This window comes from Leptonychotes weddellii, chromosome 3, assembly GCF_054177405.1.
Source record: "Leptonychotes weddellii isolate Sample4059 chromosome 3, ASM5417740v2, whole genome shotgun sequence".
Taxonomy (NCBI): domain Eukaryota; kingdom Metazoa; phylum Chordata; class Mammalia; order Carnivora; family Phocidae; genus Leptonychotes; species Leptonychotes weddellii.
Window position 1 is genome coordinate 172,350,539 of NC_138371.1, and position 17,489 is coordinate 172,368,027.

At 40.1% G+C, this 17,489-nt stretch overlaps 1 protein-coding gene across 2 annotated transcripts in view; it reads right to left on the bottom strand.

Annotated features, from left to right (window-relative positions):
* Nucleotides 1–14,649, bottom strand: part of NALF1 (NALCN channel auxiliary factor 1) — a 547,669-nt gene extending 533,020 nt beyond the window's left edge. For both annotated transcript variants that reach the window (XM_081815203.1, XM_081815204.1), the window contains exon 1: nucleotides 13,098–14,649. In XM_081815203.1, the coding sequence (XP_081671329.1) occupies nucleotides 13,098–13,991 (894 nt within the window). In that variant the 5' untranslated portion in view covers nucleotides 13,992–14,649. The remainder of the gene's footprint in view (nucleotides 1–13,097) is intronic.
* Nucleotides 14,650–17,489: the final 2,840 nt, after the last annotated feature.

Sequence of the window (17,489 nt, forward strand, 5' to 3'; positions counted from 1 at the left end):
AAAAAAAAAAAAAGATAAATTAATATATCTGGATGAAGATAAGATTTTTTCCCCTGAACCCTATCTATCACAAGTTAATTTTTCTACAATTCTTCATCTACCCTAGTCTTGACTTGGGGAAAAAAAAGGGAATTGCTGAGGGCTACGTAGTACCTTAGCTGTACTGTTCTAGTATTATTCATACAGTCAAGTCATTAAGGAAATGCAAATTTGCACTGCTTAGCTTTTGCACTTTTCTGTTTAAAGTGGATACCGTGAGAAAATTAAACATCCATCCAATTAACATGTAATATTGGAGAAGTGAGCATCATTTCCTCCACAGGGATGCACCATATTTCTGACAAAGACCGTTCGCCAAAAAGGTGAGGAACAAAACAGCATTTCAAATCTTTGGGAATCTGTATTTGTCTTAACTGTAGTTATTTACTGGTCTTAGTTTTCTTTTCCTGTGTGGACACAGCCGAATGGAAGCTAGGAAAAGCTGACAGCACCAACACTCACGTGGTGGAACCAAAGGACAGTGAACTCTCCAGCCACACATCTGCAGTGCTGCCCATCTGGACCAGGAGACTGGGACAAAGACGGACCCCTTCGTCAATGTGAAGACTCGCTCCTGCGATTAAGACCTTTCAAACATCTCTACCTTTATGAAATAATTGAGGAACATCAAAAATTTTTTAATCCCCAAAGCTTTACGGAAACATTTTAGACTTTTATTATGAAGAAGTTCAAGTTCTTAATATCACATATGAAATATAAGATTAAAGATTTGGGACTATAAATATCAAGGGATTTTGTTAACTTTCCTCAGATTTGGAAGCACTTAGATTTGAGAAAATTATTTGTCAACAAACAAAAAAGTTTAGGTACTCTTATGGTATGCTTGTTCTTGCCAAAAAAAAATGTAGATAAATAGCCTCCTTTGACTCCTGGGAGGTAAAACTATATTATACATGATTGGTCTGTTTCATCCATTAAGTCATAAGAATAAAAAATATCAACATATCTAAAGATTGGAAAGCCAATGAACTGAAGGGGGAAATTAAGTCCATGGTTGAGCAGGTGAAAAACACAAATAATCTACATTCATCATTGAAATCAAACTACGCCCACAAGGATTTTGTTTACTCAGACTTGAATTCCCTCTTCTTTACTGGAATTTTTCAGACGCATTGAATAAAAATGAAAAGTTTAAAAATTCTAAACCGAAGTGATATGGAAGGATTAGTTTTTTCCTAAGTGACTTCTAAAATTTCAATATATATTGAGACACTTCGTGGGACAAACAGAACGTATCTGAATTGTCATAATTTGCCAACCCTCCACAGAGCAGATCGGAACCAGAGACTCGCAGCTCCAATGGGCAGCAAGATCATGTGCATTTGCATGTGGTCTCTTTCCCCACGACTCCCCTTGGACTTGGGCTGAAGGCCCGGCACCAGAAAGCACAGTGCCCCACACCTTCACGCCCAACGGCTCCTAGCAGCCAGCCCAGTTTTCCCTACAGGGAAGGAGAAATCCTATTTTTAAATGGTTTAAGATTCAGATCGACCTTTTTAAAATACATTTGTTTCTCTTCAGGCAGAAGATCACTGCTTATCTAGTAGGGTGTCTCTGTGATTCCCAAGGTTAAATATATCAGAGTGCTTCTAAAAACGCCTCTATGGAAACTAAGTTCGAGATCTCTATTAGGTAGCTGATCTGAACTAGAAGGACAGCTTTGATTAGAAGCTAATTACTAGATGAGAAGGACAAACTTGTCAATGTTTCCTACCAGCTCAGTGTCTAAACAGTGTTGTTGCATGTGGTATGAAGCAATCACCTCCTTTCAGAGTGGCTTGAGCTGAGAGGACAACTTGCCAGTTACATTTTACTATCCACCTGCTCCGCTCTTCCTCTCCGTGACTCCTCAAACTGGATAGAAGCACCCCGATCTCACAGGACCTGGTGGAACAGCAATTTGTATCTCGGCCATTCTTTTAGGCCCCTGTTTATTCCCCACACGAAGCTGCGGCAGCAACAAGAAATCTGGATGAAGTGTGTTGTTTCTTTTGATGTGCCAAAGAACTTTATATTCCATCTACTCCTGCTGCTTTCCTCCCACATTCTCCACCCTTAAAAAAAGAAGAAAAAAAAAACAAAAACAACTAGACAGGAGCAACAATTTGTGACAGAATGGACAGTGTCATCTAAGAGCTAAATTCAGCCTCTGAGATTAAGCTCCAGATACTACCAGGTTTAACTTCTGGCTACGCCACAGCTATCTGTGAGAACTTGAGCACATTCTTTAACTTCTCTAAACCTCAGTCACCATCACCCTGTTTGTTGAGAATGCTAGTTTTGCCCATGATGTTGGATTGTTGTGGGAAATAAACAAGATAAGGATGCTAGAGTCATCAGCCTAGGGCTTATTTATGGTAAAAACTTAATAAATGGGTATAAATTCCAGGAGAGTGGGAAATTTAATACAGTGATTTTGTCCCTGGTGATAATATCCCCAAAGAACTGGATATGGGGTGAGTTAATGCCTGAAAAGAAGTGCCACAACACCAATAGGGAAAGGTCGTTATCCACCTTCTCCTTCCCAGTCTGACCATGTTGCTGAGTCCTGTGTGAGAGTCTATAGCAGTGATTGGTGTTTGTGATCAGAAGATAATGAGTATTTCTGCAAATCAGCAATAACAAAAAACAAATTTTCTTTATAGATTAGTCTAACTCTGTTCCTATACATCTTCAGGATAAGCATATGTCATTGATTCATTCTTTTTAAGTTATTCAGACCAATAACAATATAAACAGGAACCAGAGAAATAATTTAAAGTTGATGTTGTCAAGACTTTCATTTTTTAAAGGGAAGTATTACTATGAGTGAGGTGCTAGGCTAGGAAATTAGTTATATTTTGTGTGTAAGAAAATTTTTCTTTGGCAGGAATTAGTAATAAGTACAATCTCACTGTGCAAGCTTATCATTTCTGGGGGCCTCATCTTATGCCAAAGGCTCTTGGATGTAATATTTATAATCATCTGGTCAACCTGCAACACCCAGGCAAGACATCCTGTAGGGTCACAGAAGATAGCTCCCATCCCATTTGTACATCTCCTGTAGCAATGTGCTCTGATTGCCTCAGGCAACTCCTGCCATTGTACCCATTAATAAAACACTCTTCCTTATAGAGAGTAGAGATATTTTTGCATAAAACACCTATGTACAGATCCTCATTCTCACCCCTAGAGCCACTCCAAGTACTGGATAATAAGACTCCCCTTCCACATGCTGATTTTTATCTGGTTAAGGAATCTTGCTGTGTGTCCCCGTGTCTTCTCTTTCTGAAGGCAATCATGTTGACACACATGGAGCACAGTTTCATATTTTATTCTCCCCATTCAGTCTTCTATGTCTTGGCACTTGCCATGTTTGCCTTGTCTGCTAGCTCTAGTTCAATATCAAGGCAAACTTTTACCCTACTTCCTCTCCCTCCCCAATCAATAAAAATACTAAATTTGGCTGAGTGGGTAAATGCAGGTCAGAGCAGAAAATAACAGGGACACAGAAAATGAAAACAAAGCCAAGTATCTAGAGGGCAGGGCAAAGGGCCCCATCTTTTAAAATGGACTGTGAAGGCACGACTTTGCAATGCCTTACAAACTACTTTCCCCAAGATTTATTTTTTTAACCAAGAGGGTTCCAGGAGATGGAAGATCATTACAGTGGTTTCTCCACTTGTCCTCTCAAAAAGGTCTGTGCACAAAAGGGCTCAAATCCCTCTGGGGTAACCTAAGGGGATCCACTCAGTCTAAAACCCAGCACATGTAAATTTTTAATCTAAAATAGGGAAAAACTTCGAGGTTTAGGAATGGAACATTTTCACTCCAGCTGAACTTATGTTTTCTACTTTATTTTAGCATTGTTCAATAATTTATTCACCTTTCTAGAGAAGCATGTAGATGTAATAAAACTGAGAATTTTATCATGCAAGATACAAAGTCTGCTTATAAAACCCTTGTGAGTGTTGTTCACCAGACAATTTCTATGAGACCTCAAATGAAGACTATGTTAATTTTACTGATTTTCTTATGGTTTTTTCCCTGAGATTTTTAATGAATTGTCCCCATTTATTGAGCATCATCAAGCCCTAGGTTGGGTACATTTATATGCATGGGAGTCTTCTGATTTCTTCCTTGTAACCATGTCATGAAAGAGATACTAAAATCCCTACTTTAAGTAACTAGGGTGGTGTCATGTAACTAATAAATGGTGAATCTGAGGGCCGAACCCAAGCTATCCTCAATTGTTCTTTTAACCATTTTATGATATTCTCTATTAGGCTTAAAATTAATTTCTATTTCAATATTTTTTAAAGAAATCCTATAAAGAGATAGCCATATTTAATTCAGTGGGTTCCCTAACTATACAATTAAACACCAGAGCAACACATGCCTAATAAAGTATAGTAACACATGTTTTGTAATTGTTGATATTTACAATCAATAATTATTTTGTATTATTTGAAAATGAATTTTCTACTTCATTTAAGCATATTCAAAGTGACAAATGTATTTATTTTCTGAAATCCTGAAATTAAAACTTTGTTCCTGTTTAAAACATAAAACAAAGGATCTGAGATGTATAGCAAAATGCACAGATACAATCTCTCTTCCTCCCCAAGGCTGGGAATAGATGGGAGCCATCACCTCTTCTGTGGGATCTGGTGCCTTCACTAATTTTTTTTCTGAATCTGGTACTTTCTATCTCATATTCTCATCCAGGTCCTAGATCAAAAGTTACAAATATTCTAAAGTTTATTTCATCATAAAATATTTATTTCTTTAAATTCACATCTTCCCACCTGCTCCATTCTCTTTGTCTTTTCTCTCCTAAGGAAGAGTCATTCAGACTAGTCTTTATCTCAGCTCCAAGTCATTCATTAATCCATCACAATTTGACATCTCTCCCTACCAAGCTATTGAAACTACTCTTGTAAGGTTGACAAGAGCTAATTGCTAATCCAGTGACCTATTCCTAGGCTTCACCCCACATGTCCTTTCTGCAAGATAAAACAGACCTGGCTAATTCTGCATCTTTCTTAAAATCCTTCCCTATACCCTTCAGATTATCACATTTTCGTGATTCCTTCTCCCTTCCCTCTGCCTCTGCTTCTCCCTCTTCCTCCTCTCACTTGTGCATTCATGCCCCACCCCCTCATATTTTTACTCTCATTCCTTGTGCTTCTCTGTCTCCTTCCCTGGTCCTTTTTCTGCCCAAATGCTTAGATGTTGTTCCTCCTCAGGATTCATCTTTGGCCTTCTCTCCACATAATTTGTTTTGGTTAAGTCATCTAATCTCTGTCCACAGCTTTCCAAATCAAACCTACATGTAGAGAGTGAACTTCACCACCAAACTCCCTCAACCAAACTCACATGGCATGCTATCTACTGTACATCTTCTGCTATCATTTTCTACAAAAATGAACTCCCTGTTTCTTTCAACAATGCCAGTCCCAACTTGCTCTTCCCTGTGTCTCTTTTCTCTTTCGATGGTATCAACTCCCATAATCTCACCTTTTATAAATCTTGAATCATATCCTTCCTCTACAGTCAGTAAGTTTGGACTGAGAAAAGTCCCTGGAATCTTGCTTTTCTTCTCCACTTCCATAGCCACTGTAGTCATTTAGAATTTTCTGCCCAACGTGGTAGCCACTAGACACTGAGGCTATTTAAATTTAGACTAATTAAAGTTAAATAAAATTTAAAATTCAGATCTTCATTCACTCTAGCCACATTTCAACTGCTCAGTAGCCACACATAGCTAGGAGCTACCATTTTGGACAGGGTGGAGTATAAAACATTTCCTTTGTCATAGAAAGTTCTGTTGAAGAGTACTGATTTAGAGCCATCACATTACCCCAAAGGAAGACAGCAGATTCTGAATTGGTCTCTCTGGCATTACTTCACCCTATCCCAGCCTATTATCACATCGCCGTTAGAGATAATTTTTGTGAAAAACAAAGCATCCCAAATGAATCCCCCTTGATTAAAATTCCTCTCTGATATTTTTTCATCCACAAAATAAAATTCGAAGGCCTTAGCATGGGATATATGATCCTTCACAATTGAGCACAAACACCTCCCCAGAGGTATCTCCTACAGCAAGACTTTTTAACAGTTGTTAAATCTACGTGAAAGTATGTGTGGGCTTATTATACTAATCTTTTCATTCTTTGGTATGTCAGTAATGCTCATAATAAAAGAAAAAGACAAAATACATTAAAGTGACAAAGTGAACTTGATCTTTAACACTGCCCAGCTGTTTGACCTTGAAATAGTTAACTTCCTGTCCTTGCTTTACTCATTGATAAAAACTGTGATAAAATTACCTCATATAGAGATGATGTAAAGATTAAATGAATTAGACAAGTTTCTGACTTCTAATAAGCTCTAAAGCTTATTAAACAGCTTGTGTTGAAGCCTGTTCCAGCACTTAAATCTATGAGTGATTCAAATCATTTTCTGTGAGAGCTAATACATTGCCATGATCATCCATTTACATCTCAGTTCAATTTTCTTTTCAAATAAACTAAGTCAGTGATAATGCAGTAAGAAAGAGCCTGATCGTTTCTGATGGTAGTAGAGACGCAAAGAAAGACCCCTGAACTTTGGGTCTCCCATGGGACACAGCCCCGGGAAATGCCACTTCCAGATGCCAGAAGACTCAGCCAGGGGATAATAAGAAGGCATGAAGACACAGTTTTGACTAGAGCCCATTTCCCCTCCTGGGAGGGGTGGAGCTGGTGACATACAGAATCCCCATGCATTTCCACAGAACTTATTGTTGCATTCACCCATCACATATTATGTGTGGATAGGCTACTGTCACTGCTAAAATCAGTAACAGTACATAAACAGATATTAAACTTTTATTTTTGCAAGACTCTTTTTTTTTAACCATCTGTGGTAGCTTATACAACATTTTGTTTATAAATGACTGAATGTAGAAACAGACTACCAAGAGGTGGCGGGCGGGCGGCGGGGGACAACTATTACCTTTTAACACTTGAAACAGCCAAGAATTAAATATTTTCCTGGATTCCAATAAAATACATACTATAAATCAGTAACCATTTATTACAAAAAAGGCAAATGTTTCCAGTTTTAAAGAATCAGAGGAAATTTACATTTCTTTAAAGAAATTCCATTATTTGGACTATATTAGTATTTCCTTTTTCCTTAGATAAAACTTAGATTTAATGTTTCACAGCAACTTATAATCTAAAATGTTAAAAAATAAAATATTATTGACATTATAATTACTTCCAAACAGAATAATAAGATCCTCTTGAAACTAATGCCTAAATTAAGCTTTGTCATAATCTGTGACTACTTAGCATTTGTACCTTCAAAAAACTATATGGATGTCAAGTAGTTATTGTAGTAATATAGAAATAAGTTTTAAAAATGGCTTATCATTACAATGAAAGAAAAGTGAAAAAGAATTAGTGATTTCCTAGGATTAATAAAGTGAACAGATGAAGAATAGACCAGAATCATGCAAAATATTACAAAAAGCGAAAAGGTCTTCTCTAAAACCAACCATGTATTTTTTTAAAAAGTCTAAATTTTGGCCATTTATATGGGCTAAAATTAGAGACAAAAATAATGAGGCTGGGGCTCCTCTAATAAAGTAATTGATCAGTCTCAGAAAGACAATCATTCAGTTTCTGCACTCATGTCATCAGCCCATTATTGAACATTAGTATAATGACTCAGTTCTACCTAAAAGAAAGAATAGGCATAGCCAGTGGGCCCATTCTTAAACATTCAAAACTCTGGTCTTTTCTGCATCCACCTCCCTCTCTCCATGTTCTCTTTGGCCATATCCCTTAACCCTTACATCCAGTTGGTTCACTTTTCATCTAATTCCTCATTCTAGTCACTACATATTTGCTCCCCTGCCCTCTGGCTATGTCCTGTTGCCTCTACCACTTTTTAAAAATATCTTGAGTTCCATTCTCAACAGTTGAGCAAATGAGATTATTATGTATTACAGAGGCACGGGAACTGGAAGGTCTTTGCACCTGAGCTGTCCCCTGACAACTAGAACAGTGGTTCTCAACCTTTGCCACACACATGAGTCACCAGGGAAACTGGACATCCCAAGCCCATGACACAAACCAGATCAATGAAATCAGAATCTCTTTCAGGGCTAGGGGGCTTCTTCAAAGATCCCCCAGGATAATCCAGTGTGACCCCAAGGACCATTGATCTAGACTAAATGTTTACTGATATTGAAGAAACATCTTTGCAGTATAAATCAATATAAAATAAACAACAAAAATGTTTGGTGCTGAATTAATGTGATGTTGATATACAAGATGAAGATTAAGCAGGAAACTAGGACTTGAAATTAAAGCAATAGGTCAGACAATTCAAACCAGAACATTCCCTTGTTTGAAATAGCTATCTGTATATTTGTTCTTGCATATTGAATCTAGCAAGAAAAGATATCTTAATGTATTATGATTTATATGTGGGGGAGCATGAGGCTGAAAGCATTGCTTGATCTCCTTTCCTTCATATTTTAATTCACCTTGCATATGCAGTCACCATCTTCACCTAATTAAAGTGATTAAACCAATGTATAACAGCAATTATTGAAACTTTGTGGTTATGCCCTATATAGCTACTAATTTGACCCAGTTACAAGTTCAAAGTAAAAATATTCATTCTTTAGTCTATAAAACAACAGGCATCTAATATTAAGATAAAATTTGGGGTGTTTCCTTATAAAAATAAAACACAAATCATAAATCAGTAGTCACATATAGAGCAAAAATATAATAAAGAAAAAATCTGGGTCATAAAAATGACTATGATCGTGGCTTTGACCTTATAAATGGCCTTATTAATGGCAAAAGTGATCATCTGCAAGGTTAGACTGTTTGATTTTGCAGATTTGAAAATAATAAAGTGGTAGAATATAAAAGAGCTGTATTTGCAGATGTATTCCACAGTTCTGGACAGTGTCATAATACTTACAATAGTACTCCATCAACAGCAAAATAATATTTTAGTGGAAAGAACTGTTAGATATTTTTCTTTAAAAAAAAAAAACTATTTTTTAAGAATCTATATAGTGCATGACACCAAAATAAATAAGAATCTAAGAAATGCCTTGTTTTCAAACTGCACATTATGTAATCTAAATTCTATGTTATCAAACTGGTTACTGTTTGTGTTTCCTGCAAACAATACAGAAAGCTTCAGGTATCACAACTGTTGTATATGCCTAACACCGGCAGGGTTATCTCTTTGGTCAGTGATTGTTAAATAAAAATAAGCAAGAGAATCTGCTTTAATATGAGATTATAAAAATTAAAATATGAGAATGCATATGTTCATGAGAGTATAAAGATTAGACTTTGTGCTGACAGAACTAAAATACAGATGACGTAACGATTTATGTTAGAATCTAATCTCAAATCTGCTTTCACTGACCATCTGTCTAAAGGTATACTAAATAAATAAAGTTAGCAGTAACAGAAGTTCACCTGTTCACACAGAAATTTATATTTCCTAAGTATCACAAGTTTTTATAATACACATTTTCAAGAATGCTTAGGAGCTAAAGAATGGCATATTTAACAGAAAATCTTTACGTTAAAAAATCCAGCATGTTAATAATATGCATATGTAATTTTATATCTTAGACTAGTGTACTCTTTTTTTTAGAATAGTGTATTTTTTAATAATACCACCCAACTTGAAGTTTTTTACAGATTTGTTAGACTCTTATTAAGCATATATCAAAAACATTATTTTGAATAACACTGTAAACTACAGAGAATTACTGTCATAATTCTTGCTACCTGATTTATGTAATATAGCAGCTTGAATGCTATAATATAAATGATACATGCAAGGTTTTGTTGTTTATTTTTTCATAAATCACTTCCTAGATAAATGTGCATATTTTCTTTTAAAAAATTAAACCAGTTATTTCTTAGAATATTAGGAAATATTCTTGGATACAAATTATTTCTAGTATATGTTGTAATACAAAGGTTTGTTAAAGTAAATCTAAGTTGTATTTGATCTCAATTACTTCGGACTCAAGACATTATGATTGTATTAGATCAATATTAAGAGCTTTTTTTTTTTCCAGCATAATGGGCCAAAAAAGCCTTTTTAAAAAGTTAAATAAAAATTAAATTTGATCTATTTTAATTTTATACATATATGCTATGTGGCATTTTTCTTAATGGAGTGAAGAATATAAAATTAGAAGGTAATAATAATACATGCCCTAACTTTTAAAAGTTAGAAATCATAGCATTAATCATTTGATTATATATGGGTATAATAAAAATATATGTCTCCTAAAATATGAATTCTAACAGTTTGTTTAGCTAATATGATTAAATATATTCTGTCTATAATTCTATAAATATATTTATAAACTATCAAAATTGGATCTTTTTCATGAATATATTACCAATCCCAGAAATATAATGCATTTACTTTTAATGTAGCCTAGGACTTTGTGGCTACCTTAAAATTTGGAAAATTTTGCATGGAATGTATATTTAGAACAAGGCCCCTGATGATAGTCCCCTTTTCATAATTATAAGTATGTTTGAAATCAGTATGTTTAGAAAGAACTCATACACATCCTTCAAATGTGTACAGGTAGCATGTTAAGCCATGTAATATAATTTGCATGTGGATATGTTTGTGACTTTTGCAGAACCATAAAGAAATCATATGTTAAACTAAGAAACTAAGCACTCAACTTGTGAGTTATTAGCCCAAAAACACTGACCCCTTAGAATTGAAACTGTAATTTTTGAAAACAGTTATTGTGGGATAAATATGTCAAATTAACAAATCTAACTGAAATCACACAACCAAGACATAGCTACAAGACATCATGGGTAATAAATTCTGTGTTGTGGTAATGAAAAACTCAAATGTCTGTATTTACTTTTCCATGTGAGGAAGAAATCCTCCTAAGAAGCAATTAATATTTTTATGATACACTTTTGTGTATACAGGTAATTATGACTCTCTTATACAGAAACACAATCCAGAAGTACTTTACAACATGACAAATTAGTTTAACCTACACTATACCTTACTATGATAATATAAATATCAAGTTGGGATTTTGTTCAGGTCAAGGAGAAAATAAACATTTATATATATTTAAAATCTGGATATTTGAACAAAGATATATTTGACATGTTTATTTGAAAATATGCTGCAGTCTATTGACAATGAAAACTATCTTTTAAATACTGAACCTATGCAAATTGGAATTACTAGAAATTTCTATAAAAGTTTGCATTCAGGGAAGCAAGCAAATTCATATTATTACAAGGTACCACTTTTAAACCTAACTATACTAAAGCCCTTGCACCTTTTTCATTAGTAGTGGAATTAGTGTTCTTATCTTTACAATTCTGATGCAACATATCTTGTCAAAATAAACAACTATGCAATAAATGTGCTAGTCATTCACCAACTTCTGCCATTAAGAATAATTTTGATCCCCAGGCATGAATTATCATGGTGGTTAAGAAAAATAGGTAGAAAGTTTAAGAGCCATTTATCTAGTGAAGTAGCATTCCAAGCTAATGTTGTAAACTCAACATTACTATTTGCAAAGAAGATCTGTTTCTGGTCTTTTAAAGAATGTTGACAAAGCAAGTTTACTTTGAGTTTAGCTTAATTGTCAAAAGCACAATCAATCCAAAGTAAAAAAAAAAAAAAAAAAAAGCCCTTGAACTATGTTCATTTTAAACAGGTATCTCTTAGCCCAGTTTTCTTGTCAAAGTATCACAAAAACCTTTGATCCACACCACCCTTGATGACACTTCCCCAGTACAAAGTAAGTGAGGCAGAAGACAGTTGTTCGGTCCCTGTGTGGGGTTGGGGGAGTAGTGAGGAGAAAGGAAGAGAATGTGGTGTATTATTTATTTTGAAAAGCAATACTGTTTTGTTGTGTTAAGAATTACCCTTGGAATGAAACATAAAGGCTCATTGAAATTCTGTCATCATTTCTTCCCTACTAAGAGATCACTGCAGTATCTTCAACAGAGCTGTCAAGCAAATCTCATTTCAGCACCACGGACAGGGACACTTCTACTAGCATAAGCACCCATGATTACTTTGACCATTTCTTGAGAAACTTGGCATTCTCTTCTCCTTTGTCGATCAGCAAGGATTATATCCATCATTATATTCAACAGGAAGAGGCTGAATATAATACACATGATTAAGGAGATCAGTATTTTTCATTCACAGCATCTAGCACTTGCCATTTAGACGTTGTGAAGAGCATCCTGGAAATTAAAGCTAATTACATAAGGTGTCTGATAAATAAGTTAACACTGATCATCGATCACCAGATATTTAATTAAAACTTTCTACTCATAGTGAGTCTCAGATCAATCATTATACAAACATGTCTAAGAGAAAACAGGAAACTTCTGGTGAATAAATAAGTAGGCCTCCATACTTTGCAAACAACCAGAATTACCCCTGTAAAACAGGCAAAACTCTTTTCCGTTCTTCCTACATAAACAACTACAAACACTGTCTATTGTCCCTCTGGTCAACCAACTTAATGATGTCACTATGAGAGAGATCATGGGTGCAGGTCCATAAGCCAAACCACACATGCCTGTCACCGACTCTGGATTTATCTGGGGTCACCAGGATGCAGTCCCATGTCTGTCTTCCCAGCAAGCTGCATTCAAATTCCATTTTTCTTTTTTTAAAAAGGGGAACAGAGTTTGAACCAATCGCACAGCCACAAGAGTTAAAGCATCAGCTTTATGATCTCAGAACACCAGGGTCTTCCCTGAGCTTCCAAGGACTCCCAGAAGAAGGCACCGGGCCACAAGCAATCCTTGAGGTATTCCCAACTCAAGCAGCAAGTCAAGCCCTTACTACAAAAGCAACAAGAGAAGTAACCAAACCAGCAGGAAAGGAAAGAAAACAAAAAAAAAACTCTTTTAAAACTCTACAAGACATCTCAGCCAAACACACACAAGACAGAACAGCGCAAGAAGGGAGTGGAGGAAATCCACTGTTCCTACCTTACAGTCCTCAGGACACGATTTCACCGAGTACTCCTCCGACTGTAAGTATTTATGGAGCACACTCTCAAACTCTTCGTATTTCTCCTGAGCGTGGTGGTCGTAGTCTTGGTAAGCCTCGACGCACTGCCTGCAAGTGGTCATCTCGCCGCCCTCCTTGAGCACCACATCCAGACTACAGTTCAAAGTGCTGGGACTGGACAACCCCGAGAACAACTCCCAAAGTGTGTAGGAATTACAAAACGAAAGGTAAAAATCCGACAAGTTCCAGAGCGGAGCTGGATGCGTCCCCCTCACCGGCTGCTCCTCCCCCGCGGCCGCCACCCCCCGACTCCAGTTCCTGGCGCACACGGCGTCCGCGCTCTCCACCGTGAAGCACTGGCCCGAGGAGGCGCCCTGGGGGTAACAAGTCTCCAGGCGCCACACGGGTTTGGCAGAGTTTCCTAGAAAAAGCGCCTTGCTCCGGTTGTTTTTGCCTCGGTTGCCCTTGCCGCCGCCGCCGCCGCCGCCGTCTCCCGGGGAGGGGGGCAGCGTGGGGGACGAGGAGGCGGAGAGGAGTCTGTGTGCCTGGGCGGCGGGCGAGGGCTCCCCCATGCTCGCCAGGAGCGCGGGCCAGGAGGGCTCGTGCTGTCGGTGCCGCTGCTGCTGCTGCTGCTGCCGCCGCTGCCGATGCTGCTGCTGCTCCTTGTCGCGGGTCCGGGTCAGCTTGGCCTCGGCGCAGAACCACAAGTGATCAGAGAGCAGGACTGTGAAGAACAAGAGAGATGCCAGAGACAGTCGCCATTTCTGAGCCCTCTCCGAATCGATGAACGGTTTCTCGTTCTCCCGGGGTGCTGCCAACCAGATTTTTAAGCCGTCGTCATACTGCCGACACATCCAAGCACCCCTGGTCATATTTTGGGAACGCACAGCCCTGGCCGACTCCACCGTGAGGGCTCCTGTGCCGCCGTCACAATATGCATGGACTTAAAGGGTTTAATTTCCTTATCCCCTCCTCCCGGTTCTCTCTCTCCCCCTCCCTCTCTCTCCCTCTCTCTCTGTTCTCTCTCTTTGCCTACATAAATATTACCGGGCTTTGGAGGAAGATCTGACTTGCTCCCGACCTAATCACAAGCCGACCCCATCCTCTGTACAGTGGAAAACAATAATGGAGAGAGAGAGAGAAAGGGGAGAGAGAGAGAGGGAGAAACAGGGAGACGGAGAGGCAGTCGGAGGAGGCTGGGGCTGGTGGCCGGCGGTGAGCTGAGTGCAGGAGGTGATGCTGGCGGAGGTGGCGGGCTGGCTGGCGCTGCTCCTCTCACCCAGGCATTGTCACAGCGCGGGTCCCCATGGCCCTGCTGAGGACAGCCCGCTCTCCCCCGCCAGGGGCATGCCGCGTCTCCGCTGCCCACTGACGGCGACCGGAGCGCCTCCCCAGCTCCTCTCCTCCTCCTCCCCTTCCTCCTCCTTCCTTTCCTTCTCCTTTCTCTCCTCCTCCGCCTGCTCCTACTTCTCGCTCGCTCTCCCCGAGTCCGGAGCCTGGGCAGCCGCCGCCGGCAGGGCTCTCCCTCCCCCCCACCCCCCACCCCGCGCTCGAACTGCCGCCGCCGCCGCCGCCGCCGCAGGTCTGCCCGCGGGCGCCGCCGCCGCCGCCGCCGCCGCCGCCGGGCTCCGACTGCTGACGCCGCCTCCCCCAGACCGCGGGGCCGAATCGCCTGGGCTGGGCCTCCCGAGAGCCACAGTCATCTTCAGTCCCCGGCTAAGTTGCCGCCATCTTCGTCCTGGAGAAACACTTTTTTGGGGGGGAGCACTGGCTTTTGCGTCATCTCCTCCCGCGCCGAGATCTCTCCATCCTGGCGCATTGGCACCGGGCTGGGCCCGGGCGCAGCAGGAGAGCGAGGACGCACGGGGGCCGGCGCGGTGGGGGCCGGCTGTGCCCGCGGGCCCCGCCTGGACTTCTGGGCTCCCGGCGCCCTCCCCACCTTTCGGTTTTTCTTTTCTGTTACCACTGATGAAAGTCAGAATGCGGACCGCAGGGCTGAGGATGCTGGCTAATCTCTACAGCCTCCCCGGCTCCCGCTCTGCCTCCGGAAAAAGTCCGAGCTGCGGGCGGGCGGTTAGAGGTTTCTAGTGGGGCGAGGGTCTGGGTATAGCCTTCTTCACTAAGGAATGATCGACTTCAGATGAAAGGATAGGGCACAGGAGAGTAAACAAGAATTGGCTAGAGAAGACAGGAGGTGACATTTGGTCTCTGCATGTGCCTAGGGATCCCTAGACAACTAGAGATCAACAGCTACTAGTGCGTTAAATTATTTTGTCAAATGATTTTAGTGTTTGGAAGGGATGGCGTGTGTGTGCGTCTATATCTATAGCTGTAGCTGTACATCTTACAGCGACATATTTCACATTACAAAGTAAAAGATTAGAAGCAACCTCACAGAGTCTTAGGGGAAAAAAACCTAAGAAGACCTAGGCTATCGGGCGGTCACCGCCTAGCCATCTGCTCCGGGCTCGACGTCTTGACCTCGCCGCTTCTTCCTCCGATGTGGAGCATCCCAAACTCCCGTGACCGCCCCCCCACACACACACACACTCCGACGGCCTGCGCCCCAGCCCCCACTGAGCGGGGCTCTGCTACCGCTAGGACTTCCGCAGCAGCGGGCTACCGGGCTGCCCGAGAAGCAGCCGCTGCAGTCCGAGCCTCTGGTGCCCCTTAGCGTTGGCTCTCGGAGTTCCGAGAATGGAAAGCAACAGACACGCTGGGAAAATCTGGGGTCCCCTCCATCCCGCCTCGTGCCGGACAATGCTGTGAGCAAAGGTCTCATTTTCCCCGAGGACCCTGCCCACTCCGCCCCTCCCTCGCACCCCAGCGGCAGGAGCAGGAGGCTGCGCCAGTGCCAGCTCCCCTGCGCGCGCACCCGGAGCGCAGCGCTGTCTCGAGCTCTCTCTAGCTGTCGCGTAGGGCAGCGACTTGCTCCACCCGGCCACTCACTGTGTCAACGTCCCTCCTCTGCTTTCTAATGACCCAAATACTCTGTCCGGTGCACATTTACATGGGCAATACTCGGGTGCCATCGTTCTAAGTCAATATCGTGGGGAACCAAAAGGATGGATCATCATCCGTATTCATTTTCCTTTCCGAGGCGCCGTGAGTGTTGGGACACGGGAGAACGGGGTATCTTTTAAAATGGCAAGTCGAAAAAGATAATGGGCGTGATTCAACCAGCCAGCCCTTTCCTCAGCATAATAAGGTATATACTAAATTTTACTCACAGAAATCCTAAGTTCCTAAAAACTATATGCACTGACCATCAAAGCTTGGTGCAGTTTGAGAGCTGGTCGATCTTTAGGTGCCCTGTAATGTTTTTAAAAGACCATTTGTGTGGGTATATCATTCCGGGACCTTGGATTTCAACATGCTAATCTTTTTTAACTACATATAAGATCTAGAAACTAACTGATATATGTTTTATGGCAAGTTTATCCTTACCTCAAAGCATCTTTAAATAAGCAAAAATTGAGGTTCTGTTGAAGATTAAACATGAAATAAAACTTTTTTCTGAGCTTTCTATCTGAACCCAGCTTAAGCTTTGGAGATAGTCTTTTAATTCTTCTCTCTTTTGATAGCTTAAGTATCTTGACATTGAATAAAATACTCTTTTCTCAACCAGTGATGTATGTAGATGAAGATATCCTTGGAAAAATCCCTTAAAATTTTAGAGAGCATTCTTCTACCCTCTTATCATGATTGCTCTTTTCTTAAATGTAAAACTCCAACCCTCTTAAACCAAATCAGATTTAAATACAACATAAAGTCTGCTTTTGGACATGAGTTTAGGGTCTGGCATTTTCTATTGTATAAATAAATATATGTGGAAGATAATATCAGAAGTCTGCATTTCTGTTACTCAATAAAAGATGTGCAGAACATGAAAGTGAATATATCATATTCTAAATCCTGAGATGATTCCCTCTCCTTTTTGTTTTGAACTGGTTGGCCGTTTGAGATAAAATATAGATGAAATGCAATAATCCAAGGCCTTTCTTTTTATAAATTCAAAGCAAGGATTTTTTAAAAACTTTAATGTTAAAAGGGATTTTTCTTGATTATCTCTGTTATCTGCCTTTATCTCTATCTCTACATTCAGCGGTTTAAAACCTGGGTGACAGGATTTAATTTCTCTGCTTTCTCATATCTACCCTTTCATTTTTCTTCACTTTGTTTCTTCCTAATTTGACAGGTTTATATTTCTCTTGATCTCTCCTGTGCAAGATACAAAGCTCAGAAAATGCTTGGCTAGGGAAGCTCACAGGGTCCCTGAGCTAAAAAGCTCACACAGAAAGCTTACAGGCAGACCAGACTGAGTTTCAAAACAGAAATATGATCTGAGGGCTACTGGCTTTTTCACATGA